Source organism: Hydra viridissima, unplaced genomic scaffold (genome assembly GCF_058129835.1).
Source record: "Hydra viridissima isolate aposymbiotic clone 2 unplaced genomic scaffold, HvirCarnegie_v1 scaffold_11, whole genome shotgun sequence".
Lineage (NCBI taxonomy): Eukaryota > Metazoa > Cnidaria > Hydrozoa > Anthoathecata > Hydridae > Hydra > Hydra viridissima.
Window position 1 is genome coordinate 12,935,292 of NW_028324310.1, and position 13,438 is coordinate 12,948,729.

The 13,438-nt window shown below is 27.7% G+C and overlaps 1 protein-coding gene across 1 annotated transcript in view; it reads left to right on the plus strand.

The window, feature by feature from the left end:
- Window positions 1-10,642, plus strand: part of LOC145191263 (lysosomal dipeptide transporter MFSD1-like) — a 36,562-nt gene extending 25,920 nt beyond the window's left edge. Inside the window, exons 8-18 of the mRNA XM_090067591.1 lie at window positions 980-1,078; window positions 2,385-2,496; window positions 4,575-4,631; window positions 4,717-4,796; window positions 5,216-5,292; window positions 5,517-5,614; window positions 5,799-5,911; window positions 6,042-6,089; window positions 9,016-9,070; window positions 9,291-9,423; window positions 10,273-10,642. Coding sequence (XP_089923717.1) covers window positions 980-1,078; window positions 2,385-2,496; window positions 4,575-4,631; window positions 4,717-4,796; window positions 5,216-5,292; window positions 5,517-5,614; window positions 5,799-5,911; window positions 6,042-6,089; window positions 9,016-9,070; window positions 9,291-9,423; window positions 10,273-10,335 — 935 coding nt within the window. The 3' untranslated portion in view covers window positions 10,336-10,642. The remainder of the gene's footprint in view (window positions 1-979; window positions 1,079-2,384; window positions 2,497-4,574; window positions 4,632-4,716; window positions 4,797-5,215; window positions 5,293-5,516; window positions 5,615-5,798; window positions 5,912-6,041; window positions 6,090-9,015; window positions 9,071-9,290; window positions 9,424-10,272) is intronic.
- The last annotated feature ends 2,796 nt before the right edge of the window (window positions 10,643-13,438 follow it).

The following is a 13,438-nucleotide window of genomic DNA, read 5'->3' on the forward strand; positions in this document are numbered from 1 at the left end:
AAATTTTTTTGAATTATAAGGTGATATTGTTTATTATATTTATTTTAAAGTATTTATGCAATTTATGACCACCATTATACAGGTTATGCTTGAAATGAGTAAATATATTATGACCACTTTTCTATTTCTTTCAAAATCTTTATCAAAGTATTCTTAAATTTACAGATTATGTTATTTCTTGTTGAGCTTTTTGTACTTTTACCCATAAAGCATGTATTCAGAGAATCGTAGCTCAAATTTACAAAGACAAATGTTTGAAAGTCATTATCCAAAACAGCCGTTTCCTCTTCAACTTTTAAAAAGCAGAGGTAACAAAATCTCAGACATTTCTTCTAATTTGTTAAAGCACCTGAAATCAAAAATGAAAATTATTTCATAACAACAAAGCAGTTGGTGAATTTCTTTGGTCACATAATCAAGAATTTGTTCATCTAGATAATTGCACACAACTCATGTATAATGCAAACTAGCTGTATTTGGCTAGAAGATAAGGCTGTGATCTTATCTCAGTTAGTTTAAAAGAGGAACAAGAGATGCTTCTTGCTACACACTTCAAGGTAAACTTGCTTTTTCAGAGGTGATGTAGACTCAGAAACTATAACATTGTAGTATTCATTACCTGGTACCTGAGATGGATCAACTGGACAGTAAGTTTCACTGTCCATAATAAAGAATTTTTCACCACCAGATGCAACAGAAGTCTGTAAAGTCTTTCAAGTGATCTTTCAGCCTGTTCTTTTTTATTTTTTTGCATATTTTGGACCAGTAACCTTAATAGATTTGGTATTATGGTATACACTGGTATTTATTCATTATTGCTAACAGAGCTTCTGTCTCTTAGATATATTAATGAAATTATATACCTTGCTACAAGAACACAAGTTATCTATTATTTTATATATGCACCTTTACTAGAAATGTATATAGATATTCATTTGTGATTATTTTTGTTTACTAGCATTATATTTGATTGTTTTAGGTTGTGTATTCTGCATTCTCTCGCTCTTTAGCGCTTTAATGATGGCATATTTTGATAAAAGAGCAGCAAGATTGCTGAACAAATCAAATGCAAATACAGGTGGGAAGAAATCTGTATTCTACAACTTTTATTCATTTTAAAATTAGTTTTTTCAGATTAACCTATATGGCAAGTATATGGCAAGTTTATATATAGGAAAATATCTTAAATTTTTCAAAAAATGTTATAAGTTCTTTTAAATTTACCAAAAAAAATTCATTTTTGGTACAATTCTCACTTTCTTTTAAACAATAATTATTTCTGAGATTTGGAATTACACTATATAACACAATTGTTTTTGTGTTCAAAGTGTTACATTTCAAATGCCTACGTCTAAAGACTGTGGAAAAACAGTTAGAGTACAAACTTTGATTTTTACCACAACATAAAGAAAATTTGTTTTTATTGAGACAGCACAAGAAAAATTTCATATTTCTGTCATTTGGTCTAGTAAGAAACAACAGTTGCATTTAAATAGACAAAAACAATAAAAAATCACTCAAAAAACTTTAGAGTTGAGTAGATTTCCTAGAATTGTGAATGTCTAGAAATTCTAGAAATCATCTTCATGAAGTAGTCGCCAAATGTAGTCCCCCATCATGTTTTTGTTATACTGTCCTTAATAATAATGTTCAAAGTTATATCTATCTTGATGAAAGCACTCACCTTGCTCCTCTGAATTAGCTCCCATGTTCTCTTTGAACTAATCAAGATGAGCATAGAGGACATTGGCTTTGAGCAACATCAAATACAATTAAGGGTGGGGAGGGGGTTTTATTTGTAAATACATTGCAATAGATATGTAATATTAATATTAAAGTAAAATATAAAATTTTAAAACTTAAAAGCATAAAACAGTGAAAGCAAAACAAAATATTTTTTTCATACCTTTTTTTTTGCGTGAAAAGGTTGGAGAATTTTTAAGTTAACTCTTTTTATTTTGAACATAATTATTTTTAAAATGTTTTAATGCTATAAAATGTATTAAAATGCTTTACAATTAACAAAAATGGTCTTAAAAATAAAAAATTTTTTGGTAACAAACCTTTGCTTTTCTTTTTGTATATTAAAGAATCCTGAAGAGCAATGTAAATCAAATTTTGAAACCACTACATTAAGTGTTTTGAGCATATTTAAAATAGCATTTGATTTTGAAACGAGGTTTGGCATTTAAACATAATTATTATTAATATCTTTAAGATTAAATTCCTAATTTTAACAAAAAATAAAATAAATAAATTATATATTTGAGGTGTAGATTTATCTGATGGCTTAGACTTTTATTTGTTTTATTGAGTTAAAGGATTAGGTAATGTGAATTATCTCTCTAAAAATGTTAAAAAATTAGCTGATCTTTCTTTTTTAGGTGAAGTAATCCGGCTAACTGATGTTAAAGACTTTCCACTCTCTGTGTGGTTAATATTTATAATTTGTGTAGCATATTATGTGGCTGTTTTCCCATTTATTAGTTTGGGTCTGTAAGTGTAACATTGCTTTTTGTTGTTGTTTTTTTAACCATGTTAATATTTTTTTTTTTTTACCAAGAGATTTTATTTTACTTCACTTGTATTATGGTGTTTAAATATAAATAGTATATCATAATATAAATGTAATAAATAAAAAGAACATTTTAGATAAAAAGTTTATCATAAAATAAAACACCATTGTCAAAATACAGAAGAAAAAAAAACAAAAAAAAAAACAAAAACTAATGTGATTAAAAAAGAATAAAACTCAATTGTAAAAGAAGCTCAGCGTGTCATGGTTTATATTTTTATCAATATTTGTTTTTATTTATATTTATCAATAACTTGGATTTAGGCTGTACTATTGACTTGTCTGTACATGAAGAATATTCATACAGAAGTTTTAAGGTTTAAACCTCACTACTAAGCAAAACACAATGAAATAAAAACTGCTAACAAAACAGATACCCGTAAAAAGAGAAACATTTGTTTTTATTAGCCTTATATACTTGAAGCTGTTGCAATCAAAATGTAGTTAGCTGATGTTAAAAGCTAATAGCAAAACTAACCAATAGTTAACATATCTCTCCGTAAGTTCAACAGCACACGTTATAGCTTCACCTTACTCTTGTTACAATCTTAAGGCATCTTTCTGTAAATTCAATGTGTTGACATTTTAGTCATACAATTTTAGTTACAAAATATATTCATTAAATTATAGCTAAAAATAAGCACCACTTGAAAACCAGCCATAGGACTTTGCTCATAACTCTCTTTTTCTCATTTTCCTCAAACAATTCTTTGAGTTATGGATGTACTGGGTAGTAGGTATTCAGTATTCAGTGGCCAAAAATCTGAACCACACATGACTTCAAAAAAGTGCAGGAAAAAAATGTACACAAACATGAAAACCACAGGAAAAGGCCACTTTTGTTGCAACTACCAAGAATAGTAGTTTTCTTTTTGAGTAGTTTTATATTATTATATTATTAAAACTAAGAAAATCACTAAGGATGGAAAATTTAACATGAATCTAGAAATAGATAAAAAAATTTCAGGACCAAAAATTCAAGTAAACAAAACTAATAAATATAATTATAAAACAAATACATAAAAATGCATGTTTTAAAGACCGTTTGTGAATGTGGTAATAGTTAAGCAACTTACAGCTCGGACTGAGTGACTTTTACTTTTAATAAATTGAAATAATCAACAGTTTTAGTTTCTTTTAAATAACGCTCTCATAGAATATTATATTATAGAATGTAAAAGTAAGAACACAGTCTGATGACAGTAATTTAACAATAATTTAACAACCGACATATAAAATACCTTATTAGCTTTTTTTGTGAATTCTCTGGTAAAATCCAGTATCTGGTAAAAAATGCCATCTAGTATATTCCTACTTTACTTTTCTAAAGTATTATATGCTTTTATTATTTTTAAATATGCACTTTTAAATTCATTCGATATAAGAATTATCTAACTAATAAGAAGAACAACTGTTAAGAGAACACATCTTTAAACTTGCTTTTTTGCTTGGTAAACTGGCAGTTGCAAAGCAAAATTGTGATGTGAGTAAAATATTCTCACAACTGTTTGACAGTTTAGTTCCCAGTTTCTTTTTTAAACTTTGAATCACAGCCCAAGAAAAAAAAAAAAAAAAAGCTAATGAATAAAATGATTCAAATCAAAGTCATTAAAACCTGATAATGACTGTGTTTGTGTAAAGACATGAGCCTAGTCAATATATGTATCTTATATAAAGTTATGCTTAACATTGTATAACTTAGTGTTGTGTATCCATGTATATACCAAGTGTTATCATTTTTACAGGAATGCTAGTTAAATAGTTATGGTGTTTGTAACCAACATCATTCCTACAATGTGTCTGTTATTATAGGTGTTCTTTAACTAATATAAGACTGTTCTATAACTAATCTAAATATTAAATGCAATTCTTTGTTCATGTAAGAAGAGCCTTTTGCTATACTTACCTTACACTCATATCGCAAAATCTTTTTTGCAATCTATATGTAAAGAAAATATCTTTATGAAATATGTTTTATGGAGAATTATTATCTTTGTAGAGTATATTTCGAAGCAAAGTATGATATGTTAGATAGCACCGCAACTTCTGTTAACAGGTATGGCATTTTTGTTTAATATCTTTGGATATTTTTTGATCATTTTATTATTGTTACACAGAAATCAATAATCACTTCTGTTTAGTCTTATATTTCTGATATCAGCTGGTGCCTCTCCAGTTCTTGGCTTGTATGTTGACAAACTTGGATACAATGTATTTAACTGTAAGTAGATTATGTTATTGCTCACGAATAAAAGAGTTAAAAGTTGATGTTACAATCATGCTTAATAAAAAAAGACTTGCTTGTAATATTTTTAATGCCATTTTTCTTTATTTAAATAGTTTAATTTTTATAGATTTATAAAAAGTTATATTCATTTATTCCATCAAACTTAAGAGTGTAAAATATCTTTTTACCCAAAGTAGTAAATAAAGTATATTGTACATTAAAGGTTGTCTGATCTTAAGGAAATAAGGTAAATTCTGAAGTATAGTATATGATAACTAATATGAAAAATAATAATATATGATAATTATATTGTAGTTTGACAATTAAAATGTAGTCAAACATGAAAAATTTGAATGTTTTTTAAGAGTATCATATTTATTTTAGATATTTACTGAATAGATTTCCTTTTTTAGTGATTTTTGGAATTTTGCTTACATTAGCTGCTCATGGAATCCTAGCTTTTACTTTTGTTACACCATTTGCAGCTATGGTAAAATATACCCGTTATTTGTTGTAGAATTATTTTACAGTTCAGAATCTTGTTGTAGAATTATTTTACAGTTCAATAACATCATTATACTTTGATATACAATACCATTTCCATACATAGTTGAGTAAAATATATTTTATATCAAAGAAAATGTTCTGTCATTTAGTACTGTGATGGAATTCTCATTTATATATATTATATAATAACTTTTTAAAATATTTTAGGCTATAATGGGCGTTGGCTATTCTTTGGTCGCTTGTGCATTGTGGCCTTTAGTTGCCATGGTAGTACCAGAATATCAGTTGGGAACAGCTTATGGATTGTTAGTGTTAACATAATCATCTTTACTGTTAATGATCTATTAAAAGATTCTTATAAGTTAAATGGCTGCTGATGTCTTTTCACATGTCTATCTTGCTATGCGCTTTTATGTTGTTAATCACATTTCACTGAGAAGTTCTGTTATATGCTGGTGTTTATTTCATTTTCTGATTTTTTTTCTTCAGTATGCAGTCTATTCAAAATCTTGGTCTTGCTGTGGTCTCAATAATTGCTGGAAAAATTGTTGACACAAGTGGATATCTAATTTTAGAAGTTTTTTTCCTAGCTTGTCTCTGCAGTAAGGAAATCTTTTGTTAATTATCTGTGATATCTGTATAAGGTGTGCACAACTCTACAACAATGAATAGATTAACTAAAACTACATGAAAATAAAACTGACAATAATTGTAGTTTTTGTTTACTTATAGTTGCCCTAATATCAACTGTAGTATTGTACTTGGTTGATCTTGCCAAAGGTAAGTTCATTTTTTATGATTTTTTTATTGGATGAAATAATCTAGCCAAAGATTTTTTTTAAAAGATGTTTTGACTCGCTTGATTGGACAAAAGCATTAGTAAAAAATCTATTAAACTAAGTAAAAACAAAGTTTGAATATAGCCAATCTTATAGTAATAAATATGTAATATGATATGCTTTAACACATAAATTAACTTTCATAGGAAATATGGATGTGAACCATTATTTTTAAAAACAAGAATCATTTCAGCCAACTTGCAACTCCTGTAGAAGTTTAAAAAAATTCCTGTATAGGTTAATTACACAGCCATCATAAAAAGAGGGAGGGAGGTTTGAGGGATGTTTGAGTGGGGGGGGGGGGGGTTCACATCTAATTGTAATTTTTGATTGAATAGCAATTTTTCTCATATAGAATTAGTTTGAGACCAATAATAGTTGTTAAAGTTCAAATTATTTTGAATTTTGGAAAATCTGAATATAGAAATCACATGCTTTTTAATATTGACTTCCTGTTTTAAGAACAAATGTAGCTCTGTCCATTAAGAATCTGTAAACTAAACAATTTTTTTTCAGGTTTAAAATGAAACCCGACTTTATCAATACTTTTTACCATTTTCTACCTTAAGCAAAATGATACTTAACATCTTTTTATTCTAAATGAGATTAAATGGTACTTTTCAAGAATTTTTTTACAAAGTTCAGATTAAAGCAAGATTAAATCAAAACAAGATTAAATCTGGCAAAAACTTTTCCAACCAAGACACTCTGTTTTTCAGCTTTAACAGCTGAAAATGTTCAACAAATCAAACAGTTTTTAATATTCTTCTAAATATTTTTTTTCCTAATAAACTTTAAGCATTCTACCATAACTTTTTTTGAAATTTCTGATATTTAATATGAAGAAGAAAAAAAAAGAAATGAACAATTACTATTTAAGAGTTGATCCATGTGTAGGTGTGGCCAGATGAGATTCAGTAATTGCGACTTAATCAATGGAAGGTACTTTGAATAGGTTTTACTTTGTCACTTGATACCAATTTCAATTGCTGAACATCGATCTTGTCTTTAGTTTTGCTATATACAACAAATACAACAAATGTTTATACATATACAAATATATATACAACAAATGTTTGTCAACAATGGTTAATACTCCACTTAAATGAAATAATATTTCCTTCTTCATGCTCTGAGGAGAATGACAAAGTAGGTATGCAAAGCTACCTTTGTGCACATTCTACCAGAAGTAGAAGTTGAATCTTATGTTTTTGAAATCATAGTTAAATCAGATTTTGTCCATTATGCTTAGAAGTTTTTGGCAAAGCCTTTTAAATGTAGCAGCTATAGTTTGCATCATGCCATTATTAAAAAAAAAAACATTTTGAAGCTAAAGAATAGTTTAAGTCAAATTAATGATATATACAAAACAGAGCTTATTGTTAAAAGAAATAAGGCCTTAAATTAACAAAATACCTTGTTTTGATTCCCCATTAAACCTGTACATCATGGTTAAAGCACCAAAGTGTTGTACTAATCATCCATTATTATCACTCAGACCTTCAGACCAGTTCCACAATAGTATAGGTTTAGCATGTTATCCATGGCATAAGAAACAACTTGTCCACTGGAATTTGAGAAATGCCTCTTGAAGAGTTAAGCCTTGATCTCACACTAAAAGAACTTCACAGTCTCAGATAGTGCAGCATAAAGATTGCTAATGACTGATGGTTGTGTTGTCAGAAGAAAGTTGTTCTGAAGTAGTTAAGAAATAAGTTCCATTGCATCAATCCATACTTCAAATTGGTTAAAGTCATCTGTGGATGGAATAATCTCTTACAAGTTGCCGTCATCTCAGACAGGATTTTCCCAAATACTCAACTCATCTTTAAAACACTTTTGATCATTGTTATGGGATTCCAACAACTGGAGAAACAAGTTTTGTGTATCTCACAACGTATAATCACGATAGTGATTAAATAATAATGCAATGTTGTATCATTTAAATATTTCCCAGATTGTTTCAATTACCTTTGTGTTTTTTGTGTTTTTTCAGTTACACCATTAATTTATCATGTCTTATATATACACAGTACTCTAAACTAAAGTGGTAAAAGAATGAAATTAAATTAAGATTTCTTGTGGTGATGTGCACACTATCAAAAGCTGTTGCTGTTAATTAAGAATGTTATTGTCATTACTATGAGTAAAAGGCAAGTTTGTTGAAATCTCTTCTAATCAAGTCTTTTAGTTATAGTTATATATATTAGTATAGACATAAGATATGTTAGATGTGTTTTTTAAGTGCAAGTTATAAAAAAAAAAAAAACTTTTTTTAGATATAGCTAGATGTGTCAGATTAAGTTAGATGTGTAAGGATTAATGAGCAAATGCTTTACTGGAAAGTTTTAAAAGATAAGAATGTTATAGTTTCGAATGAGAAATAATGATAAACAACAACTATGTCTTGCTTATATCAGTTTTTTGTTAAAAAAGTGCCTTAAATGATACTTTTTGTCTTAAGATACTTTTTGTACAGAGTTAAATTTGCTACTTTAAATTGCTGTCAATTGCTGCCTTGTTTTATTTTGTACTGCTTAAATAAACTATTAAGATAAAGTTGCCCTTCAATATTTAGAAGTTAAAATTGAAAAGTGGATGATATAAATACTATACCATTAACAGAAAATGTCTGCTATATGTTATATTATCTCTAATTTATCTTTTATAAAGTAGCATTTTTTTCTTAAGCCTCTACTAAAACATTTTACAACAAATAAACTTCTACTGCAAATTTTTACTTTAAGTACAAGTTTACTTCTGCTGCAAATTTTTACCACAAATAAGCTTCTGCTACAAATGTGATTTTTTTATTTGTCATTCTGTTTTCCTAATGTTTTGAAAATCACGCTTATGTTTAATTTCAGGTGGTGCACTGAACAGTAGCGCATGGGCCCGAAGAAAGCCATTAGATATAAAATTGTATTATTATTAATATTTAATTTAAAAATAAATGATTTATATAATTACTCAGCTACCTAAATTTCTTTCCTTTTTTTAAAATGTGAAAAGTATTTTGTTTTTATTTTGTTTACTGATCAAAAAATCTCTTATTCTTTTTTGTATGTGTATGTGAATTTTATAAATTTGTGGTTTGTTAATTTTTTCTTTTTTAATAATCTTTTTTGTTGTTATTTTACAGAGAAAAATCTGAATCAAAACCTCTTCTGGAAGACTACTACACAGTTCCACCTCCTGGTACGACGTCTACCCCTATAGTACCCAAGTCTGCTCATGCTCTGCGTCTCAAATACTTGTCTAAGCTCGGTGGTCCTGTAAGTGACTTTATTTTTTGAAATTTATGTTTGATGTATCAAAATATTGTTCGTGATTTTTAAGTTTGAAAAAGATGCAGTTTGATTGAATGTGTGTCATTAGGAAGTATTTGTTCTCCTATCAATCTTTACCTGTATACAAACCTATGAAAGAAATTTTTATTTAAGAATACGCATTTAAAAATAGACTTATATAATCAATCAATAACAGTGTATTTCGTTTTTATAAGTGTATTACATAAAATAGGTCATTGCAAATAGTAATTCACTAATGAAACAAAAACATCGAAATGTGATAAAGAATACACAAAAGAAACACCTTTAAAATATCACCTTAAATAAAATAATCGAATTGATCATTTACCTCTCCAGATATAGTACCTTGGTTTTGTTATACAGAATTATTATTCATAAAATCCTCAAATTTTTTTTTTTTTTGTTTGTTTGTTTGTTTTTGAAGAAAATAGCAATTAGTTAATATCTTAAATCTTTGAAGAACAAGAACAAAAAGTCAAGCAATCGATACGTTATAAAAATCGTGGCATTTCATGTTATATTTGCCCAAAAGCTTTGCATCATTTAGAAATTACTTTTAGTGTTGTGCAAACATTTTTTGTATGGTACAAACTTTTAGTGTGGTATTTTTAGTATTTCGTGTTACAAGTTGTTTACATTTGTAGAAACTGGATTTAAAAATGACGTGAAAAGTATGGAATACTGTTTTTGAAGATTCGGCTTTTAAAATTAAATATTCAATATCTGAGTAGTATATATACTTGTTGTAGAAAAGAGTATTTTGATGCTGTTTATGTTAACTCTTTTTCCGATGATAACCTTTCCTTTTTTTAGGCTCTGCAACCACCTGAGGCCTTCCGAACGTCGGCTTTCGTTTTTCCTCACGTTCTTAAGTAACCAACGAACTATAACGATAGTGAATTTGTAAATGGTTGCCATTATGAAAGCTTGTATTATATCACATGAAAGCCCAATTTTTTTTTTTTTTTTTTAAAAAAAAACTTAGAAGTAACAAACAAACAAAAAAAATTCTTTATCTCAATCCAATTTATTTTAAACAACGTTCCGTGATTTAGTGTTGATTATTTTTATATTTTTTTTTATATATGGAGAACCAAACCATGATTTTTTATACATAGAATATATTTTGCTAAATTGCAGCATCAATTTTTTTTAGAAATATATATCGGCTCAATATTTAAAATAATTACATTTAAAGAAGTGCTTAAGTTGTCTGTCTGTTGACCCCTCGTTTTTGACTGGCTAATGGCGTTCTTTTTTCTAACTTGCTGATCTGGATAAGATTTCTCATTTCTAATTAATTTGGAAATCTTTTTTAAACGGGTTTTTTTTTCATTTAGATTTAACCAATAGAAAAAAAAATCTTTGTGCAGCTAAAGAAAGTTTTTGAAAGCTATAATTATTTTTTGAGCGGTTTGAACTTTTTTAAACATTTGCGAAATAAGTTTACCAACTCCTCTGCCACCTCTGTGTTCCTTGCTATCAAAAAAAAGAGTTACAATTATATGTTCTTTAAAAATGGGTTCTGAATAAAAAAAATATTTCTTTTTTCTTAGTACAAAATTTGTTCAGAATTATCAAATTACTTTTCAAAAATAAAATTAAAAAAACGAATATTTTTTTTATTTTATTATTATTATAATCGATTTTTTCGTGTCGTGATCGGCCTGACCAAAAAATATTAAAAGAGATTATTGATCTACTACTTTGCAGATAAACCATTTTAGGACCGATTTAAGCTTCAAAACCGACCTTCAAACTTTTAATTTACAGCTGACTACATCAGTATCAATTTATAAGCGGTTTGTCCATTTTTAAGTGTCAACTTTACACAGTATTTTACACGCAAGTATGTACAATACAATTGTTACATTTTTAAAACACAGTTGTTCTATTTGTATTTGTTTATGATATCAAATAAAATTATAAATGTCCAACAACTTTCGTCTACGGGCTTAAACTTTGGCATGAAGCAGGATAAAGATATCCATATTACTTATAACTAAAAGATTATTATTTAATAATTATCCGTATTATAACTAATAATTAAAAGTTGTAACTATTTGTTTCCTTTTTATTCAAACTCAAGATCATGTTTAATGAAATAATATAAAAGATGTGATATAAATATATTTAATATAACAACTGGTCAGTAAGTTTTTAGATTTAAAACAATTACAGGTTCAAGATAATCTATTAAAATACTTTATATATTATTTTTTATAAATGATTTTAAATCAATTATTCTAAAGATAACACTGCGAAACAAAACTTTTTCTCTCTCCTTTGGTTTTAAGTGTGTTTTCCCTTTATCTACGTCTGAAGTAAAACGAAACTGTTCCATAAAAACTTTGGCTTTAAATCAGTATAAGACATTTTGAAATTTATCTGCTTTCTACAATGTTTGTAGAATGTTATTTGTTTTCTAGAATGCTTGTGATTCGCATGCAATGCTGAGTAAACTTCCTGAAAATTCTCTTACGGCGAGAACTCTCCAGAAGCATTCAGAACGTTCCAGAATTTTTTAGATTTTTTTTAAGGAATTTTTTTTAGACTTGATTATCCATAGAGGTGTATTAGTACTGGTGCTATAAACCATCATTTCTGTGTTGTAATAGCTGAATGCTTTTGACTTTATAGTTCCGATTCCAGTATTGATCCAATTCTGGCTATGTATGAATGAAATTGATTATGAAATAATATGAAAATGATATTAATAAAAGAGATATAATGAAGTATACAGTATAAATGAAATTGATAAAATTCGCCTGCTTCACAGGCAGACAATATAGTCTTTTCTTACACAAAATTTTTTATATTCAACTGATGATCTGCAAGCTTGGCAAGTTTAAATCATTTTTAAAGTTGTTCTGAAATCAACTTTATACGGAAAGTTCTCTAAGTTCCACATGTAAAGAAAACTGGAATGAATAAGTGAAAAACTAATGATCGGACTAAGAGAACGAATGTTTCAACAACAAGGATTGTTTTCTTTGCATAACCTTATTACGAACCAAGATTAATCTTTTTTATCTGTCGATATTCGGTTTTTTCTTTTATTAAGCTATTAAATGCATAAAAACATTTAGACATACGCATGTATTTAGTTAATATGTGTATAAAGTTGACATTGGTTAGTTTTCACATTTTGTAACACTTTAACAAATTCAAAATAATAGGTTTGGAATTCAGCATTTTAAGCAAAAAATAAAAATAAAAATCCCTACAATAAATAAAAGTTGATTAAACTACTTATTTGTAGGACATTATTCTAAAGGTCATACTTCCAATAACCTGTAGCCAACGGCTCCTCTCTTTCTTCCTAATGATATGTTTGCTGAATCCACCAAAAGTGTTTTAATAATGTTTGACTACTTTATTTAAGACGGTATAAAGATCAGAAGTTTTATAAATGTAGATCATAAGTTAGATAAACTATTAAAAATAATTTATGTCTTTTGAAAGCGATCATTTTTTTCCCACTCCTTCTTTCGGTCACGGTTGAAGCCTCTAAATATAAGAAACTATAAAATATTGATCTGCAATAAAACTGAGATTTTTTACTCTTCCTCAGAAGTATTGCAATATTTCGTCTTCCTTAACGAAATTTCAATACATTTCATTCCTAACTCTGCAAAATAAAGAAAAGTTGCTTGTCAAGCAAATGCTCCGTCTCCGTATTGCCATGCCAGGATGAAATGTTTTAGGCAGAGACAAGCATGTTCTAATGTATTAGGTAAACAGGAACTCTTACAAGTACCAAACTTGTAACTAGAAAAGTCTGAACACAAAATGAATATACTAACCTTAAGTTTGTTTTTATTGTTTTAGCTTTTATAATTAAAAAAAAGAGAGAAAACAAAAGTCTGCGTGAAAATTAAAAAATCAATTGAACTTTAAAGAGTGACTAAACGGCTAGTCCTCATTGATTATGATCTAGGTTTCTCCTCCGCGAGCAAGGGCGTTGAATTTGTCTATT